Below are 21645 nucleotides of genomic sequence, written 5' to 3'. Positions count from 1 at the left end.
CAATAGTAACACAACAATCATACAATAATCATAAATTAATCACACATTATTCTCACAATAAACAAAAATTAAATAATAATGTGCATGTAGAAAACAGAGGTGGTGATGTGGTTTAATCTGTCCACTGCAGCTGTCAATATCCTGAACAGGTGTGTGTATGCTTAACAGAACTGAGTGTGTTTATGTTAAACTGAACTGAACTTACTTTTAACTGCTCCTTCTGAATACTGTGTAATAATACACACTTGTGTACATTTCAAGAGATTCTTACTCCTGCTCTGTGTGTTGCATAAACTGTGTTGAGAAAAAACACTGTCATGGTAATGATGTATGGAACAGGTCTCAAATTAAGTACTATAAAAGATCAAGTATTGACAAGATGACAATGACAAGGCCAAGGAAAGACATCAACAATTATTTAAAAGAAGCAATTGTTGCTGCCCATCAATCTGTGAAGGGTTATAAGGCCATTTCCAAACAATTTGAACATCATTAAATATTACAGAACAGTCAATCTTCTTTCACCCCGTGAAATGCTTAGAGAAATTGCAAGCTTCTTAAGCTCTACAATCCCCAGTTTGCATGTTAAATGCAAAGGTTCTTGACAGTACAATTTGAAAAGGAAAGAAGGTTCGCCAGGAAAAAGTCTCTTCTCTCTACCGCTTAGGTTTACAAATCTGAATCTGAACAAACCACAAGACTTCTGGAACAATGTCAGATGAGGAAAAAAATGACTCAGGACTACAGTTTGCATCTGATCACCATCAGTGCACACCTAAACATCGTTTATAATTAATAAATGGACATTCGGCACCACCCAGATGAGGATGGGTTCCCTCCTGAGTCTGGTTCCTCTCAAGGTTTCTTCCTTATGCCAACTCGGGGAGTTTTTCCGTGCCACAGTCGCCACCAGCTTGCACATCAGGGAGAAACTTGCTTATAAAAAAACATCTTATTCATTCTTTATCACCACATTATCTGTGTAAAGCTGCTTTGAGGCAATGTTTATTGTTCAAATGTGCTATACAAATAAAAATGAATTGAATTGAATTGAACCAAAATGGAGATATTTGGCCATAATGCACAGCACCACGTTTAGCAAAAAACAAACATAGCATATATTGTTATCTTTTTTTTCCAGAGAAGACAAAGAAACTTGGATATCTGTCAGCAGTACAAATATCTGATTGCAGTGCCGAAGCAGTATGCTCTGACGTGTAGTACAGACGTACAACACGTCAGAGCATACTGCTTCGGCACTGCAGTCAACAAGTCCAAACTCAAAAACTAAGCATTGTGGTTATATACAAATTTATTTTGTGTGTGTGTGTGTGTGTGTGTCTGTGTGTGTGTGTGTGTGTGTGTGTGTGTGTGTGTGTGTTGTAATGCTGTTACTTTTATTTGTCTCCTATATAGAATATGTATGTATATATATATATATATATATATATATATATATATATATATATATATATATATATATATATATATATACAGTGAGGAAAATAAGTATTTGAACACCCTGCTATTTTGCAAGTTCTCCCACTTAGAAATCATGGAAGGGTCTGAAATTGTCATCGTAGGTGCATGCCCACTGTGAGCGACATAATCAAAAAAAAAAATTCAGAAATCACAATATATGATTTTGTAACTATTTATTTGTATGATACAGCTGCAAATAAGTATTTGAACACCTGAGAAAGTCAATGTTAATATTTGGTACAGTAGCCTTTGTTTGCAGTTACAAAGGTCAAACGTTTCCTGTAGTTTTTCACCAGGTTTGCACTGCAGGAGGGATTTTGGCCCACTCCTCCACACAGAGCTTCTCTAGATCAGTCAGGTTTCTGGCCTGTCTCTGAGAAACACGGAGTTTGAGCTCCCTCCAAAGATTCTCTACTGGGTTTAGGTCTGGAGACTGGCTAGGCCACGCCTGAACCTTGATATGCTTCTTACAGAGCCACTCCTTGGTTATCCTGGCTGTGTGCTTCGAGTCATTGTCATGTTGAAAGACCCAGCCTCGACCCATCTTCAATGCTCTAACTGAGGGAAGAGGTTGTTCCCCAAAATCTCACAATACATGGCCCCGGTCATCCTCTCCTTAATACAGTGCAGTCGCCCTGCCCCATGTGCAGAAAAACACCCCCAAAGCATGATGCTACCACCCCCATGCTTCACAGTAGGGATGGTGTTCTTGGGATGGTACTCATCATTCTTCTTCCTCCAAACACATTTAGTGGAACTATGACCCAAAAGTTATATTTTGGTCTCAACTGACCACATGACTTTCTCCCATGACTCCTCTGGATCATCCAAATGGTCATTGGCAAACTTAAGACGTGCCTGGACATGTGCTGGTTTAAGCAGGGGAACCTTCCGTGCCATGCATGATTTCAAACCATGACGTCTTAGTGTATTACCAACAGTAACCTTGGAAACGGTGGTCCCAGCTCTTTTCAGGTCATTGACCAGCTCCTCCCGTGTAGTTCTGGGCTGATTTTTCACCTTCCTTAGGATCATTGAGACCCCACGAGGTGAGATCTTGCATGGAGCCCCAGTCCGAGGGAGATTGACAGTCATGTTTAGCTTCTTCCATTTTCTAATGATTGCTCCAACAGTGGACCTTTTTTCACCAAGCTGCTTGGCAATTTCCCCGTAGCCCTTTCCAGCCTTGTGGAGGTGTACAATTTTGTCTCTAGTGTCTTTGGACAGCTCTTTGGTCTTGGCCATGTTAGTAGTTGGATTCTTACTGATTGTATGGGGTGGACAGGTGTCTTTATGCAGCTAACAACCTCAAACAGGTGCATCTAATTTAGGATAATAAATGTAGTGGAGGTGGACATTTTAAAGACAGACTAACAGGTCTTTGAGGGTCAGAATTCTAGCTGATAGACAGGTGTTCAAATACTTATTTGCAGCTGTATCATACAGATAAATAGTTTAAAAATCATATATTGTGATTTCTGTTTTTTTTTTTTAGATTATGTCTCTCACAGTGGACATGCATCTACCATGACAATTTCAGACCCCTCCATGATTTCTAAGTGGGAGAACTTGCAAAATAGCAGGGTGTTCAAATACTTATTTTCCTCACTGTATATATATATATATATATATATATATATATATATATATATATATATATATATATATATATATATATATATATATATATATTAAAAATAGCATTCTCACACATATCCAAAAGAAACACCCCATACCAATTGTCAAATAGTGATAGAGGGGTGATGATTTAGGCTTGTTTTGCAGCTACATGACCTGGGCATCTTGACTTTACCATAAACTCCTCTGTATACCAGCATGTCTACCTGACCTTGTAAATTAGTAAGCCATCTGTCAAAAAGCTTGGCTGAATTTGGGTTATGCAACAGAATAATTATCCCGAACACACCAACAAATCTACAACATAATGACTAAAAAAGAAAAGAGTCAATGTGTTCACTCCCTCAGTCTAAGTACAGACTTTGACCTGACTGAATTTACTTCAGTTTGTAGCTTCTTTGTTGATTCTACAAAGCTATTGAATATTATGGTGTACTTAGTATTTTATATACTATTTTTCCATTTTGTCTTAATTTATGTGTAAAAATAAAGTTTAATATGCCAAGTGCTGTTGCTAATTCTAAAACCTGCTAAGGACCAGATGACTTTAGTTACTGTATGCCCTGATACATAAAACATCCTTTTTTTTTTTTTTTTTACAGGAGTGTATGTATGTTGTTAGTCTACTGATTATTTTTAGTTTATATTATTATTATTATTATTATTATTATTATTATTATTATTATTATTTTCCAGTAAATATCTGAAATAATTTTATGTATGTATTAATCCTCTCTGATGCTCTAAATTACTAAGTGAATAAAGTCGGTTGCAGTGTGAGTGTAGACCAGCTCTAGATTAAATCTAAACTGTTGTGTGCTACTCAAAAGTCAAATTATGGCCTCTAAATCATGACATGTGTGTTTGTGTGGACGTGTGTATATGTGTGTTTCAGCAGGAGTTCCTATCTATGGTGAAATGTGTTTCCTGTCACTAACAAATGACGTGAGGTCACGTTGTACTTCTGTTTAAAGAAAAATGACTGATTTCTGTGTAAATGAGCTTCACATTTTACTGAGTGCATCCATCAGTTACACAACTTACAACACAGTCATTACTTTTACATTTAGAGCATTTAGTAGATGCCTTTTCCACAGTGACTTATAGTTATCTCAATTATACAGCTGAGCAATTGCTGGTTAAGGGACTTGCTCAAGGATTCAGCATTAACATATACAAATATTAATATGCAACTAGAAAAAAATAACAGAATTCCTAGGAATATGCCGAGCACTTGCTCCACATAAATAGATAAAATAATCGTTAATATGGTAAATTTTCTTATAAGGAGAGAAGAGTTTATGTAAAGTTTATGGAATTACTCTCTAGTGTCAGTGGTTTGTTACAGTTAAAGATAAATCTGTTAAGTTTTTTAGCATTTTTAGAATGGAGAAGTCAGTTGTTGGTTAGAAGATTGGAAACTTAATTCATCATTAAGGTGTGCAGTGATAGGCAAATAAATGCAACCTGTGGTCATGAGCAATTGTAGTAGACTGTTGATATTAATTACAGTCCAAATCCATCCTCAAGGTTCTTGACCCTAATGTGGTCAGGCTGTTTCATACTGTCATACTGTTTACTCGTACTGTTATATGATATATATAAAAGAAGTATTTAAAACACTTTGTTACAGGTGAAATATACCTTTAAATGTCATTAAATGTAAAGCAGGTCAATGTTTGGCTGTGTGTGTATTGGGGAATATTAGGCTTTTTCTCTGTATCAGAAGGAAACTGTTTCCAGACACTTTTTAATTTTACTGACATTCAGAGAAGTCATGGAAATCCCCAATAAGCAGGAAAGACTGGTTTGACACGTATAAAAAGTACACTTCCTCATCAGACACTCTTCAGACACACACACAGGCAATCTATCTAACTGAAGACGTTACTCCAGAGGAAACCAGAGGACACACTCAGATTGATCACTCTGAGAAAATTCTACAATCCGCAGGTAAAATCATTAATGCAGTTATCTGTTATGGATGTATACACTTTGTAGTATTATATCTGTAATTGACATTAGTTCATGCGTCTTCTTATTCTGTTCCTCTAAATAATTAGTTATACAGTGTTCATAATTAAAGCTTTCAAGGTCTACAGCCCTCTTTTTTTTGTGAAATGTTAAAAATAACTATTATTTATATGGATATTTACTCAGTAATATGAGCTTGGTATTGTGATTAGTGACTTTGAACTCCCTGCTGCTTTGAACATTAACTCAGTAAATATTGTACACTTTTTTTATGATGAGTGTTAGATTAAATATTTACATATATAACTTGCTTCGTGACAGTTTGCACACTAACATTAACATTAGCTACATACATTTTTTACTATTATATGAGAGAGCATTTCCAAGGCATTTTGCTCTAAACTGTTGCTTAATTCTTATCTGTTACCACACCCTATTCCGGTACACTGTAGAAATCAGTAAAACCCATTCAGTGTTCATGACTTTCGGCAGTAATAAGATAAGAAATGCCTGATTTATACACAGTTAATTCACATTACCTTTGAACACACTCACAAGTTCATCTGTAATCTGATCTTGTTTCATTTAATCTGATTTAGTTTTTTTGTTCCTGCAGACATGGGAGACAATCCGCAGTTCATTACGGAGAACCGTGAGCGTATCTTGGCCGTAGAGAATTCCTTCATGCCAGGTGGGAAACCTCTCCTCACTCCGGATCGTGTCCTGATCGGAGAAGGTCGTTTGATGAAGTTATGCAGACGCAAACCTCAGCCGAAAGTCTTCTTCCTGTTTAATGACATCCTGATGTATGGCAGCATTGTGGTCCCAGGCCGTTGGAACAATCACCAGAAGATCCTGCGCCTGGAGGAACTGGAACAAGTGAACCTGGAGGATGGAGTAGGAATGAAAAACCAGTGGCTCCTCCGGACACCACACAAGTCCTTCCACATCTCTGCAGCCTCAGTAATGGAGAAGCAGGCATGGATGGATCACATAGAGCGCTGCAGGGTGGAGCGGTTGAAGCAGCTTGGTTTGCCTGCTGAATCATTGAAGCCATTCGCTGCCACTTGGATCCCCGACACCGCCTCAGCTGTGTGTATGCGATGCTCAGAACCCTTTAACGTCACCCAGCGCAGACACCACTGCAGACACTGTGGCTTTGTGGTGTGTAACTCCTGCTCCAAAGGCCGTGCCATTCTCTCACACATCTCATCCAAACCCGTCCGTGTATGTCGCCTGTGTGAAAAATCTCTGCATGAAAAGGATATCAGCAATGAAGGAATCCCCAGGAAGAAAGACTCGATAAATGAGATGCCAGAATATGAAGAGTCCAGTGATGAGGACCAGGAGAACCATACACACAATGCATGGTTCAATGCATACAGTGAACCTGAGCCTGTATACTGCTACTTTAACCCCAAACACATCAAACCACAGTGCAGACTTCCACAGAACATCTGAAAAACCTCAAAAGATGGTTAAAAAGACAGTTGTGACATTTAACACTCACTTTACCACACCATCTCTTCATCTTCATCCACACCACAGATGATGTTCTACTTATAAACTTTTATATAAGGAACCGGTTCCACGGGATCAGGAAGATGTTTAATAACTGATAACTTGACACTAATGTGAAAAACACTGACAGTGAACAACTACACAAAATTTAAATGTAAATAATTTACAGCATTTATTTATTATTAGTAGAATGAATAGTTTATTGTGTTGTGTAAAAATTCTGAATGATGCAGAGTTTCCACATAACTAGTAATTTTACCAAATTACTGTTAAATAAATCTCACATCACATACTCTTAGAGACAATATAGCATTTAATAAGCTTTACTATTATAAGTTTAAACCTGAATGAGTTCAGTGACCACATTATCGCTAAAACTAGGGGAATTATGAATAATAACACTGTTTATACATGTATTTAAAAAGATTGTATAATGTATAATTTTATTACCAATTTAACATTACCTTTCTAATTCAAACACTAATAAATAAAATAATTATGCAAGCATTTAGTGGTCTAATTATTATTAATGTTAGAGAAGCAGTTCAGAAGCACAATAACCTGCAAAAGCAGTTTTATACAATGCTCTGAAGGAAAGTTTCCCTAAGTGGTTTATTACATTATTTGAGCCTCATTTAATGTGGGAATCACTTCAGCTCTTAGAGAACAGAAAGAGTGAGTAAGGGTGAAAGAATAAATATTCTGACTCTCTGCTCACAATATGAGTGATAAACTAATAGCAAATTTATTAACATTATAACAAAAATCATTTATGTATTTCGGTAATCTGTCAGTTTTATTCATTGTATGATAAACATCTTTATTGAAAACATCATTTGGACATCATATGAATTTTTTATACAAAAACACTGTTGTACTTTAAATTCAGATTTAATGTAAATATGTGAAAATATTAGTGATGAGACTGTTTTAGATCCAGCAGCAATAAAACTACAAACATGAGTCTGTAAGAATATGAAATGCATAATGATTAAAAATGGTAAAAGTGAATATGTTAACACTGGAGAAGTGTACACTTAGTGTATCTGTGTAATATTTCTGCAGTGATGAACACACTTTTAACAAGTCTGAAAATGAAGGAGAAATAATTTTTATGGTGTTAAATTATAGAAGAGAACCCTGGTGTCTATGTTAGCATGTCCTCAGACCCCACTATGAAAATGTGGGCATGTATATGAGCTGATAAATGTAACTTTTGGCATGAGGAAATAAGTACAGCTAATTCCTGAGATCATTAATGAAAATGTGGAAGTAGCTTTAAGCTTATTTGAGCTAATCTCTCCTATGGAAGGATACACCCATGACATAAAACCCAAATTTCACATTTAACCATGCTGGACCAAATAATGATAATATTATTATGCAACAAATTAAAATAAAATAAAGGTTCACAGAGGCGAAGCAGCTAAAAGCTGCAGATGATAATGATAATGAAATATGCTGGTGGCATGCTCAGTCTCCATATCGTATCTCAGCATGAAGCTCTTTGGTGACAAAGGTGAGGATTGCAGCTATTACTTGCTCCTGTAGGCTGGCATTCCCTATCACAAGCGCAATGAGCTGCACAGCATCGCTCCAGTCCAACGAGCCCAAAACCGCCATTACATCCTGGTAAAGCTTCCTCTGCTGCTGAGGGGGAAGCTCCATGAGGATCTGAGGAACCGGTTTAAACTGACCACTTGTCATCCCCCAGCCCAGGAGACCCCCGACTGCCCCACCTACAACACACATTTATATTGCACATTTCACGCTGACAATTAAACTTTTTTTTTTAATTCTAATTGTTCTTAAAAAAGGATTTTAAATGCCACAGAATTTCCTGCAGAACTGTTTTGTACAGGAAACCTCAGAGAAGGTCAGAATACTCCAAAGAACCTTTAAGAACCTCAGTATACCCCAGAGACCATCTGCATACCCCAGAGAACCTCAGCATACCCCAAAGAATCATAGAGAACCTTAGCATACCTCAGAGAACCTTAGCATACCCCAGAGAATCTCAGAGAACCTTGGCATACCCCAGGGAACCTCAGTAAATCTCTGCATACCACATGGACCATCAGAATACTCCAGAGAACCTCAAAGAACCTCAGCATACCCCAGAGAAACAAAAATAACCTCAGTATACCCTTGAGAAACTCAGAGTACCTCAGCATACTACAGAGAACGCAGGGAGCAGAGAAATATCAGCTTTTCCCAGAGAGCATCAGCATACCCCATAGAATCTCAGTCAGAATAATAATTTTGAATTTTAATGTTATTTTAAATTGAATAAATTATTGAAAATGTAAATACAGTGGGACTTCGACATACGAGTGCCCTAACATATGAGTTTTTTGAGATACGAGCGGTCACTCGGTCGATTTTTTGCTTCGATACGCGAGCAAAAACTTAAGATACGAGCTCGAGACGCCGCTGCTAGATCGAAGCCAGAAAGGGAAGATTGTGACGAAAAATAAGATAAGCAAAGAAGAAAAAGTAAAAATGTTAAAGTTTAGGGATACGTAGTGTGCAGGAGTGATGGTTAAAAAATGAGTTTTCCCTCCACCTCCGCTTATCGCCTGGGGTGGCATTTTTGGGGGCTGGAACGGATTAATCTCATTTCAATTAATTTCAATGGGGAAATTTGCTTTGAAATACGAGCAATTTGACATACAAGCAAGATTACAGAACTAATTAAACTCGTATGTCAGGGTACCACTGTATTGCTAAAATAATATTTATTGTATTTTGTATATTTATGTATTTTTCTAAATTTTATTATAACTGAAAATAACATTAAGTATATTTAAATGTTTTTTTTTTTTTTTTTACCAACAGCAATTCCAGCAGGTCCGAGAAGAAGTCCACCTAAAAATGCACTTCCTCCTGCTACCACTGCTCCTTTCCCAGAATTCTTCACTGCTGCCTTCATCTGCTGATTGGACGAAACCTGGCAGCACATACGCATGACATCGCCGATCCTCTCCATCACCACAAACAGCCTGGAGAGAAACATCAACAACACAACCATGATTAACACACACAAAAAAATCTGACACACACACACACACACACAGCCATAACCAACATACACACAATTAAAACAATAATTTACAAAAGAAAATAATATTCTCTTATTATGCATAAAAAGAAAGAACATTATAGAATACAGTGAAATATAAAGTCATTTAAAAGCTAAACAGATGGAGACTTTAGTCCCCTGCTCTGGATCCTGGAGAATGTTCTGTTTTCTCCTCCACAATTGTAACATCTGTTCTTAAATGATATTACAAATTTTATTGAACCCCTGACTCCTAGAGGTTAAAATCCTTCCTAAAAACTTTAAAAGTCTTAAATGTTTTTTTGGAGAGTTATATTTGTCAGATTACTCACAAAACCTAAGATTAAATACTGACTGAGATTAGTATGGGTCATTAGATGATGATTAGTCAAAAATTATTTAAATACCTTTGTTTTCTGGTATGGTTTAAAATTACATGTAATGGATGATACCGGTGGAAACAGGGTACCGGTGGAAATTGGGCTACTGTTGGCTGAAGGAGGAGAAGGAGAGGAGGAAGACGTCTACAGAGACGACATGAAAAGGAGATGTGTAGAAGAGTTTAGATTAGGGTTTGTACTTTAAATGTAGGTACTATGACTGGTAAAGGGAGAGAGGTAGCTGATATGATGAAGAGGAGAAAAGGTAGATATGTTGTGTGTTCAGGAGTCCAAGTGGAAATAGTGCAAGGCCAGGAACATTGGAGGGTGGTTAAAACTGTTCTATCATGGTGTGGATGGAAAGAGAAATGGTGTAGGGGTGCTTCTGAAGGAAGACTACAGTAATTGTGTAGTGGAGGTGAAGAGAGTTTCTGACAGGGTGATGAACGTGAAGCTGGAAGTTGAAGGGGTGATGATAAATGTCATCAGTGCCTATGCTTCACAAGTGGGTTGTGAGATGGAGGAGAAGGAAAATTCTGGAGTAAGTTAGATGAAGTGGTAGATGGTGTACCTAGGAATGAACGATTGGTGATTGGGGCAGACTTTAATGGGCATGTAGGTGAAGGGAACAGAGGGGATGAGGAGGTGATGGGTAGGTATGGCCTTAAGGAGAGGAATGTGGAAGGGCAGATTGTGGTAAATTTTGCTAAAAGGATAGAAATGGCAGTGGTGAATACTTATTTTAAGAAGAAGGAGGAGCATAAGGTGATGTATAAAAATTGGACTATATTCTATGTAGGATATGCAACGTGAAGGAGATTAAAGACTGTAAGCTGTTGGCAGGGGACAGTGTAGCTAGACAGCATCAGATGGTGGTCTGTAGGATGATTTTGGAGGGGAGGAAGAAGAGGAGGAGAGTGAAGACTGAAAGAAGAATAAGATAGTGGAAACTGAAGGAGGAAGACAGGGGCTTGGTGGTGATGAGGAGGTCCTGGGTGATTGGGCAACTACTGCAGAAGTGATAAGCTAGAAATAGAAAGGAAGACAAAGAGACGTGGTGTTGGAATGAGAAAGTGCAGGAAAGCATGAGGAGAAAGAGGTTGGCAAAACAGAATCGGGATCGACAGAGTGATGAGAAAAGTAGGCAGGAGTACAAGGAGATGCGGCAGCAGGTGAAGAGGGATGTGGCGAACAAGCGTACGACAGGGTGTCGAGAGAGGAGTTGTGGTATTGTATGAGGAAGTTAGGTTTGTCAGAGAAGTATGTGAGGGACATGGGGTATATCGGTAGGAGAATGCTGAGAATGGAACCACCAGGAAGAAGGAAAAGAGGAAGACCAAGGAGGAGGTTTATGACATGCAGGTAGTTGGTTTGAAAGAGGCAGATGTAGAGGACAGGGGGGGGGTGGAGACGGATGATCCGCTGTGGTGACCCCTAATTTGGAGAAGCTGAAAGAAGAAGAAGAAGAAGAAGTAGGGTTGCTTAAAAATAATAAAATTTTGAGTGGTATTGTCAGTGATAATGCCCATTTTTCTAGATTAATAAAAAAATCCTTTAGTATGATCCTTTAGTATGATCCTTTAGTATGATTATTATCAGAATGATAAAAGAGGTGTATTGTGTGGAGTGTTGTATAAAGGCTCACTCCATCTGGGTTTCGTTTCTGTACTGCAATTCCGTATCAAAATTATTCACATTTCCAAAGTCCAAAAATTATGGGTCCTCTGATTGATTGGTTGATGATAATCTGACGATAATCATGTTGGGAAGGCCGATCCGGAAGGGCCGATCAGATTGCGCAAAACATGCGAGACAAACTTTACATGCACTGCTAAAAATAGCTTCAACGGTCTAACAGTTCTACAAGGTTTGTGAAAAAGACAATACATTAGCAATCTGCAATGTGTGTACCAAGAATATTAGCTTGGCTAGCACTAAGAAATAGCAGGAGAGCAACTCAAGTGCAACTCACTCAAAGGCAGTAACAAAGCTGTTTCAAAGACAGCAATCCTACTGCAGGGACAGTAAGAAGCATAAAGAAATATCAGGCATGATAATGGAATTCATTATGACTTGATCATCAGCTGCTGTCAATTGTGGAATTGTGGACGAAGGGCTCTGGCAACTCATGCAATACTTGGATTCACATTACACCAGTGGTTCTCAAAATGTGGGCACGGCCCTTTTGTGGGTAATAAAGACCAGAGTGCAGCAGCAGAAGTTCTTACTCGATCTAGAAAATATGACCACATCAGCCCTGTTTCAATCAGTCTACACTGGCTCACAATTAAATCTCGCATTGATTATAAAATACTACTACTGATGCATAAAACACTTAACGGTCTCACACTGCAGTATCTGAGTGAACTTCTATACCAGTATGATCCTCCATGCCTACTTAGATCAAAAGGTGCAGGCTATTTGTTGGTACAAATAATAAAGACTATAGCAGGGGGCAGATCTTTCTCTTATAAAGCCCCACAGTAATGGAACAGCCTTCCAACCAGTGTTCGGGACTCAGTCTCAGTGTTCAAGTCGAGGCTGAAACATATTCATTTTATCAGGAAATATTTTCTTAGGTAAAGGGGCAGATCTGGAGGGATTATGGATATAGAGTTTTCAGTGAACTGGGATATTTGTATGCTGTCTTCCCTTCACTCTCACAAGTTCACTCAGGTTTGTTGACAGATGAGGATGGGTTTTCTTCTTCAGTCTGGTTTCTCTCAACGTTTTTTCCTTATGCCATCTCTGGAAGTTTTTCCTTGCAACAGTCACCACCAGCTTGCTCATTACGGATAAACTTACACTTATTCTTTCGCTCTATTCGTTCTTTCTTACCACATTATCTGTGTAAAGCTGCTTTGAGACAATACCCATTGTTAGAAAAGCTATACAAATAAAAATTAATTGAACCGAATTGAATTGAATAAAGACATGACAGGTGGAGTGAAATGAACGGCAGGATTTATACACATTTATTTTTGTGTTTTTCCTTAATCTTTATTTATATATATATATATATATATATATATATATATATATATATAATTTTTTTTTTTTTTTTTTATTAAAAATAAAGTTAATATACTCAAAGCAACCACAAACAATAAGGTCATTAATGCACGTTAATTAAAACAACATTAGTTAGGGTACCTACCACAACTATAATTTTCTCCATTTTTTAACTGGATTCTATTTTAAGTTATTTATCATGTAGCTTAAATAAATGAATAAACAAACAAATAAATAAATAAATAAATAAATAAATAAACGGTACATGAACTTTTGCTGTGTTGTCCTTCGTGTGTCTTTAACACAGATCTCGCGATAACAGACAGAGCGTGATCAAACTCTTTCTAAATCTCGCGATATGACAACTGAACCCGGACACGGTAAACTTTTCCTTCGCTGCAAAGTTATTTTTTGTAACTTTAGGTTTTTTTTTACCCTAATAATAAATAAAATATAATCCAGAGGCACAGTAAAGGTATTAATCTGACTTTTTTCTTTCATCTCTCAGAGAACATGAGTGTATAGTGTAGAAAAGAATACAAAATAATCACAAAATTAAATTCTAAATAATTTATCACCACTTTCTTTCTTTAAACGATCACAATCTGAATAAATTACCTGTAAAGCCAACTCTGTTTGTGTATGTAATAGTTTAATAATCTTACCCGGTCTTCCAGAACACTCACAAGGACTTTTTCTCACTTTTGCTTTTGCTTCACTTTCGGGGCTCTGAGTAACCACGTGGGTGCCAGATTGGGAAGTTCGAGGTTGCCATATCTCCTTTATTTACACATACCAGTAAACTAGACAGGCCATGAGTTTTTGCATTATACATATAAAAAATATATAAAAATTAAAAAAAATTAAACAGCTCAGGTCAGTGCACTCTTAGTGCCGGTCTCAAGCCTGGATAAATGTGAAGGGTTGTGTTAGGAAGGACATCCAGCATAAAACATGTGACAAATCAAACATGCGGATCAGCAGACATCAAAACACCAAAACACCAAAATAGTAGCCGATGTTGGAGAATTCAGAGTGTCTGTAATATATATATATATATATATATATATATATATATATATATATATATATATATATATATAATGTATATACAGTATAATTCTTATTCTGCCCTTTAATTATCTAAATGATTAGTTAGTTGATTTAGTTTATTGCTCTATAAAGTCACAAAGAACACTTTCATTTTACTTTATACATTTTTGCATTCATTTATAATATTTTTTTTTTTTATTTTAATTTGGCTTTTTGGCTGCCACTGGTTTCCAACTGGTTTTTATCAGTTATTTGCTGATGGCAATGCTGGATATCTTCCTATTTCACCCTGGATGTTATTTATTAATTAAGGCTAATAAAGCGACATGTAGTTAGATGTGTGTATGAATGTGTGTCTCTTATCCATTAAATCCATATTCACTCTGATGATGCCTAATTTGTTACAGTTTACATGAAACCCGAATGCTTTTCGGGATATAAATAGAGTTTGGCATCACCAGAGTGAAAATGGAGAACATTAAAGTCATTTAAATAAAGTCAGTAAATGGATATCAACTTCTCCAGGTGATACATTTTAAGCTGCATTTTAGCAACAGCGCACAAAATACGATGGTCACAGATTGTGGCGTTACATCGGAATTGACGGGACATAACACATGGTACGTGCGATTTGTCCAGCAGGTGGCGTAGCAGTGAGCAGGGCTAAAACACGGAACTGGAAATGACGAACGCATTTGTTTACAAATTTGAAAAATAGGCGCGTGCGAGGTGCGGATGGAAGTCGGTGACGTCATGACACGTAGGCGGAGCCTCTGGTTTGTAAACAAGTCGAGACAAAAACAAGCGGCGTTGTGCTGATACTTTGTTCACACTTTCTGTGTTTTGGGTTTTGAATCATTTTGATTTTACTTCGGACCCGATATTTCCAGGTGAGATTCCCTACAACACGATTCACTTTCAGGAGCAGTGATTAGTCCCTGAGCTGAGGTTTCTGCTTTATACTGTGATGTTCCTTTTGTTTTCTTGTTTTATCCACTGATGTTGTAACAATGTACAAACTTATACACACACACACACACACACAACGTTCATGTTTTATTTAGGCATCGTTAAAATTATTTAAACAAAGTTGTAACATTTTCCACAGGATAAACCAGAAGGCATTAAATGCAGTTTTCTTTTTACATATTCTCATTATCACAAAAAAAGCACAAAAGAAGTGTTGCAATGGTGAGATATTCTTTTTACAGTGAAGAAAAAAAAAGTTTTTTGTGTGAACTGGATTTCTTCTGTACTGTTTAGTTTTCTTTGTTCACAATTTTTTTTCTTCTTTGTGTGATTCTGAATGCTGGTCTCGGTTGCTTTCAGTAAACACCCTGGAGATATCTACAGCTTTGTGTGTGCAGTTCCTGGTTTAGGTCGTGTGACAGCTGTTTTTCTGTGTTTTCCTTTTCATGCCTCAAATAAAACTTTACTGAGGCATAAACGTAGATGAATAATGCACTCGAATGCAGAATGATATTTTGTTGAGACACTTTTTCTAAATATTTTTCACCTAGAAACGAAGGGGGTGCAAACTTTTACAACATTGTGGTAATGTAGAGTCGTACTATTGTGGCACTGTAGTGTAGTAATATGATGACACTGAATTACTGTAATATGACGGTGGTACTGTACATTTATAGCATTTGGCAGACACCCTTATCCAGATTGACTTTCATTTATATTATTCATAACAGTAGTGACATTGAGAATGTAGTGGTTGTAATATTGTGACAGTGACACTAGTATAATACTACTGTCACAGTGACACTCTGGTGTAGTAATATTGTGATTGTAACACTAATATTACAGTGTACTGTAATATTGTGAGTGAAAGTGTCATGTAGTAGTATTGTGACAGTGACACTTTAGCATTGTAATAGTGTGACAGTCACATTATACCTTTAGAGCATTTGTCAGATGCCCATATACAGAGTGACTTATATTTATCTTAGTCATATAACTGAAAAGCTATAGGGGTTGCCCAGGGGCCTAGGTGTGGCAGCTTGTTGTAGTCGGCATCTTCGGATCAAAAGCCTTAACCACCAGATCCAATGCCTTAACCACTAAGCTACCACCTCCCTCCCACCTGGTAGTGCATATTGTGACACTTTTGTAGTGTAATATTGTTACAGTTAAACCGTAGTGTAGTCAAACTGTGACTGTGACACTGTAGTGTTGTAACATTATGGCAGTGATTCTGTAGTGTAACTTTGTAACAGCTATACCATACAGTAGTAACATTGTAATACAACATTTATTAGAACAAGAAACCCTCCATGTTTCAGCTATATGTTCTCTATGTAGGGAGCCTCCTGAGTGTGAGATGACTGTAACTGGATCAGTATTGGGTGGCTAATTTACTGTCTGAAGTTGTTCTAAATTGGGCGGTAAGAAAAATCCAGACAGTATTGAAAATAAACTGACAAGCTAAAGGACAGTGTGTACAGCAATGGCTGCCAGGTTTCTTTTAATACACGTACTCACTTTGACCTGCACAAATCATACAGGAATCTTGGCGGCTGAAAGACCTCAAGATTGCGGAGATGTTTTGGATTGAAAGGATACACAGGCCTTTACCCTTATTGACTTCCACAGTACATTACACTGTCACTATTATACTCAAGTGCACACTTGATGTAAAAGAAGAAAGCGTGTGTATCAGAACAGGCTGTACACATGATTTATATTTTCCACACTCACATCAATACAATATTAGTGTCTTTGATTAGAAATGATTTTCTTTGAATCATTAAAGGCAGCCCAAATAATCCTAGTATGGTACCTAGCTAGCTGGCTAATTAGCTAGCTGTGTGAATATTTAATTGTTCTTTGTTTAACTGTACCTTTAACCATGTACCTTTTTTCAGAGATTATACAGATAGAGGAGTCAAAGCTGCATAAAAACAGTACTGAAACTCAGTAAAATTATTAATAGCTTTATACTGTTCTCTTTTTGCTTTCAGAGTCGAGAAGCGGTAAAAGAAATTCTAAAAATGATCAGGAAAGTCCTGACGCAGATTCTGCTGGGTGGCGGAGGAGAGGAAGTGGATGAGGTTGTGGTGGAGAATGAGAGTTGTATGGAGCTGCTGGAGTGTGAAGATGGAGACTGGATCATTATTAATGTTCCAGGTCTGTGTAATATGGGATCATTACATTCAAAAACCAGCAGGAGGATTGGTTTACATAAAGGTTTTTTTTTGTGTGTGTGTGTGTGTGTGTGTGTGTGTGTGTGTGTGTAGATAACTCATCTTTAGGCCTTCTTGTAAAAGATCCTCTGGAGAATCTGCTGATAGAGCATCCCAGCATGTCCGTGTATCAGATGTGCCATCAGCGGATAAATGAAAAAGACGTTTCTGATGAAGAAGATTCTTCCAGGTCACCAAACTTTATTCTCAAATAATTATCGACCAAAGTGTGTGTGTGTTTTAGTGGAACACCTCCTGGATTGAGATTGGTCATGATTTCTGTATGACAAATTTTCTCCGCTATGAGGACATTGTCAAAGTCAGTTTTGCAACAGCTTTTGAAAAGAGGAGTTTATACATGTGAATTTCTCTGTAATATGACCAGCAATGTGACCAAACTTGATTGAACAATGTTACTTGTAAACAGATAAAATGCATGATGCTGTTATTTAATAAATAAACATGTAATTGTTTAATTTATTATTGGTATAAAAGGAATGAAACACTTGAAGTGTGCTCTTATAAGAAAACAATCCTCATATTTGCAGTAGTCCATGTCTTACACAGTTCATACTATTTTTCTATAAGCGAACAACCTGCAGTAGGGGTAAAGTGTATGTACCTGACAGTGTGTGTGTATGTGTGTGTGTCTCAGGTGTGTACAGGTAAGGCGTGATGTGTCGAGGCTCCTGCCGTTGTGGTGTGCTTCTGAGCTGCTCTCAGAGCAGAGAGCACGAGTGTATTCTGAACGCCGAAAGCTGAGCCGTGGCGCACTCAGCAGGCAGAACCTGGTCAAGACTCGGCTTTCCAACACTGAGCGCCGTTACGGCCATTTTAAACAGCCCACTCAGCGCCTGTACAACTACTGAGACACGCCCAAACAAGATGGCAAGGTGTGTGTGTATGTGTGACATTTTTAAAATTTCTCCTGCATACTCAAAGCGAATAGTTCAGTTATATAATAAAATGTCTCCAGGCTTCTCTTCACTTCAAATTTAGAAGATCAAGATGTGTTTACTGCTTTACTTTCAGATTGTATGCTAATGTTGCCATGTGTAATGTACATCTGTGTGATTCTTATCACAACAGAGCTTCATTGTGTCATAACTGTGAAAAAGTATGATTTGGTCAAATTTATCAATACAATTTTGCATGAATGATTTATGATATGATTAATAATGTGAAATTCTGTGTACTGTAGGCCAGCTGTCGATCTGACTGGAGATTTTAAATGTAGTTACTAAAGTTAAGATTTGCAGGTTACACTGGTGTCCAAGCAAATATTTTAATATTTACATTCTGGACATTTATAACAAATAACTAGGTAAAGGTCTCACTATTAAAGTAAGGAATAAACGTTAATTTCCAACAAATGTCTATGTAGGGTATATGAGGGTGAATGTTTCAGCATGAAACTCTTTTTTTGTAATATTTTAATTTAATCCTGGTATTGATTAACATTTTGTGAGTGAAAAAGTTACCATTTTTAATTGTGGAAATAAGTTAGGTAAACTGTGTGTCATGTTGTTGGATCAGAGGGACAGTGCAGTGTTAGCGTGTATAATACTTTATTTATTAAAGGTGTGTGTGTGTGTGTGTGTGTGTGGTGTGTGTGTGTGTGTGTGTGTGTGTGTGTGTGTGTGTGTGTGTGTGTGTAGTTGTAGCTGATTTTCTAAGTGAAGTGTGTTTAACATGAACATGATTTGTTATCTGAATTCAGATAAAGGAATTACAGATATGAATTTATGCCAAAGTGACTTGCAATGTCTATAAATATATATTTCACAGGTTTTGTTTTTTAAATTCTTTTTATACTGAAAATATTTGAGTTTGTTTCTTTTCAACTGAATAATATATTTGTGATTTTTTTTTTAACTGCAAAATAAAATTTTAACCCTTAAATTATTATTTGAATAGATTTAATATTAAACATTAAACTACTATTAAACAAGTCTTTCTCCATGTATAAATTAGAAGCTGTTATATTTTGAATATTAATTTTTTTTTTGTCAGTTGCGAAGTTTGTGGATTTTCTCCATAAATCTCTTCACTCTGTCAGGATCAACACTGTTTTCCCAGCGCCCGCCGATTTTAAAATGTGAGCCGATGATCAGTGCATTTGCCTGCAGATAATCTTCCACGTTATTGTGAGTCACTCCAGAACCGATCAGAACTGGGATTTGGACTGATTGCATTACATCTGGAACAAACAGAAATGTAATAATAAATCAACCTCTAGTTACTTTTCTTTAACTAGTTAACTCATGAATTACTATGTCAAATAACTTCTTTAAATGAATACAAAATACATGTTTAAATAAACAAGCTTGATTAGTTAGAGATATATTTAAATAGTACATATAAATAGTATATTATATAATTGAATGTCATAAAACAGAATATTAATAAATGATAAACTAACAGGTAGATGAGATGATTAGTGAGTTCAGAAAGAATAAAGTTGAAGTTCACCATTCAGTTCCTGTGGATTTGTATGAACACCAGTTGAAGGTCCAGTGATCACCACTCCATCAGAGAGGAAAAACTCAGCTGCCCTCGCTGTCTCAGCAATGCACACATCAGCTGTAAGCGCATGAGCACTGCACATGCAAAATATATCTCACACTCTGCACTTAAACAGTTACTGCTGTTTTATTCATTAATCAGAAAAGGAAGTAAAAAAAAACAATACATGGTTAATATTAATAAACATGAAATAGATGTACACTGAATTGAAGTTATGATCATGATTAGTTAATGGTCATGACAAACACTGGGTGCTGAATATCGGCTAGTTAAATACAAGGTGCTGTATGTAAGTGAAATGTATCTTGGGTTTTAGATTTGGGTTAGATGTAGTTGTTACTGCTCTAATCTCACCTGTGTTTCTTCTTTATGTCAGTAAATATCTTAACATGTTCTGCTCCGATGTGTTTGCGATATCGAAGCAGTTCACCGGCACACGCATTCATCAGGCCTTCATCGGCCACGTGAGAAAACACAAAACCCTCTGCTCGGATAAAGTCCAGCCCTGAACATTTAAGGCACACAACTCAACACTCACCACTGTAATCATCCAAACGCTTATTCTTGTTCTTATGTCTTAACTGACTGGAGGCGAGGGCAATGGCCAGTGCTGTATGATTATTGGCTGCTAGAACCTGCACACCAACAGGAAATGCCGGTCGAAGTTTCTTCACTGCAGAGCAGACAGCAGTCATCACCGCGCACACCTCCGGCCCTGACTCACAGACATATGGAACATCATGCATGTTCTCAATCAGCAACCCGTCCTGAAAACACACACAGTGTCGCTTTATATATATATATATATATATATATATATATATATATATATATATATATATATATATATATATATATATATCTTAGTATGTGTATCATTTTTATAAGTGAATTTACATTTATAATACATAAATTAACAAAATAATTCAAACTGATTAGACATGCTGCTCTGTTCTATTGGAGAAATTGCATAATTCAACTGAATATTGTGTTTATTTTAATAGCAATTTTTTTTGCACTTATGAGCCTTGCATTAATTTTCTCTAATGTCTTTATTCTAAATGTGAATATTTATATCTTACTACTCCCTCCTGGTGATAAAGCTCTGCTTCTCTACATGCCTCATCGATGAGCTCAGGAACTGCAGATCTGTGTAATGGCGTACCTGCAGAAGAAAACACAATGACACATAATACAGCTGTGCTTACAGGATACAAAACAACACATTACAAACAAAAATAAAAGTAATCTATCCTACCTGGTAAAGCTCCAACATGGATCATTCCAAGGATGTTTGACTTTATGCGTCCAAAAAGCTTTACAAACTTCATGATGTGCGCTCAGGCTGAGTCGAACCACGTGACTGGTCAAAGGTTAAATTACGATACAGAGATATCAGCACTTGGGCCATAAAATGTCCTTATGCTTATTTTGTGTGTGCATATATTTATATATACATCTCTCTCTCTCTCTCTCTCACACACACACACACACTCGCTATTATGTTTTCATATAAACCACGTTAAAGGACCATTTTTAGAAATAAATAACTATTATTGTCAGAATACATCATAATGTAACATATTATTAATTAAGTATAATAATAATAATAATAATAATAATAATAATTAACACATCGTATGCATAAAATGAATTAATAAATAGATAATGAATTGAGAATCGTTTCCGTTTTGAAATGAATTTATTAAAGATTCATTTTAAAAATAATAATAAACTATAAAATAATATTAATCGTTTTTTTCTGCCAAATCGACTCGTGAAAAGATGAACTATCCTTTATTAAACA

At 36.7% G+C, this 21645-nt stretch overlaps 4 protein-coding genes across 6 annotated transcripts; 2 read left to right on the top strand and 2 right to left on the bottom strand.

Moving 5' to 3' along the window:
• The first annotated feature begins 4940 nt into the window (after nt 1–4940).
• On the top strand, nt 4941–7122 carry plekhf1 (pleckstrin homology domain containing, family F (with FYVE domain) member 1). The gene is made up of 2 exons (XM_083550957.1): nt 4941–5073; nt 5711–7122. Exon 2 carries the CDS (start codon nt 5713–5715, stop codon nt 6553–6555), a length of 843 nt encoding a protein of 280 aa, XP_083407083.1. The 5' UTR covers nt 4941–5073; nt 5711–5712; the 3' UTR covers nt 6556–7122.
• On the bottom strand, nt 7123–14204 carry LOC310731377 (protein C19orf12 homolog). Of its 3 annotated transcripts, XM_083550988.1 has the most exons (4): nt 11142–11499; nt 10084–10882; nt 9448–9617; nt 7123–8354 (listed from the first exon to the last, which is right to left on the bottom strand). In XM_083550988.1, the coding sequence occupies exons 3-4, from the start codon at nt 9602–9604 to the stop codon at nt 8089–8091; spliced, it is 423 nt and encodes a 140-aa protein (XP_083407114.1). In that variant the 5' UTR covers nt 9605–9617; nt 10084–10882; nt 11142–11499; the 3' UTR covers nt 7123–8088. The 3 variants fall into 3 exon arrangements, with proteins under 3 accessions (XP_083407114.1, XP_083407113.1, XP_083407112.1); XM_083550987.1 differs by lacking the exons at nt 10084–10882; nt 11142–11499 and adding an exon at nt 13734–14204; XM_083550986.1 differs by lacking the exons at nt 10084–10882; nt 11142–11499 and adding an exon at nt 13334–13387 and having other exon boundaries at nt 9448–9667.
• A 656-nt stretch (nt 14205–14860) lies between these two features.
• Nucleotides 14861–19133, top strand: LOC310731376 (tumor protein p53-inducible nuclear protein 2). Its single transcript, XM_083550985.1, has 5 exons — nt 14861–15011; nt 17091–17256; nt 17367–17502; nt 17968–18907; nt 18971–19133. The coding sequence occupies exons 2-4, from the start codon at nt 17121–17123 to the stop codon at nt 18179–18181; spliced, it is 486 nt and encodes a 161-aa protein (XP_083407111.1). The 5' UTR covers nt 14861–15011; nt 17091–17120; the 3' UTR covers nt 18182–18907; nt 18971–19133.
• Nucleotides 18928–21318, bottom strand: LOC310731363 (uncharacterized protein F13E9.13, mitochondrial). The gene is made up of 6 exons (XM_083550961.1): nt 21097–21318; nt 20921–21003; nt 20425–20605; nt 20193–20343; nt 19785–19912; nt 18928–19512 (listed from the first exon to the last, which is right to left on the bottom strand). The coding sequence occupies exons 1-6, from the start codon at nt 21167–21169 to the stop codon at nt 19322–19324; spliced, it is 807 nt and encodes a 268-aa protein (XP_083407087.1). The 5' UTR covers nt 21170–21318; the 3' UTR covers nt 18928–19321.
• Between the last annotated feature and the right edge of the window lie 327 nt (nt 21319–21645).

This window comes from Silurus aristotelis (assembly GCF_946808225.1).
Source record: "Silurus aristotelis genome assembly, chromosome: 9".
Lineage (NCBI taxonomy): Eukaryota > Metazoa > Chordata > Actinopteri > Siluriformes > Siluridae > Silurus > Silurus aristotelis.
The sequence above is the reverse complement of the archived record's forward strand: the minus strand, read 5'-3'. Positions and strand labels throughout refer to the sequence as shown.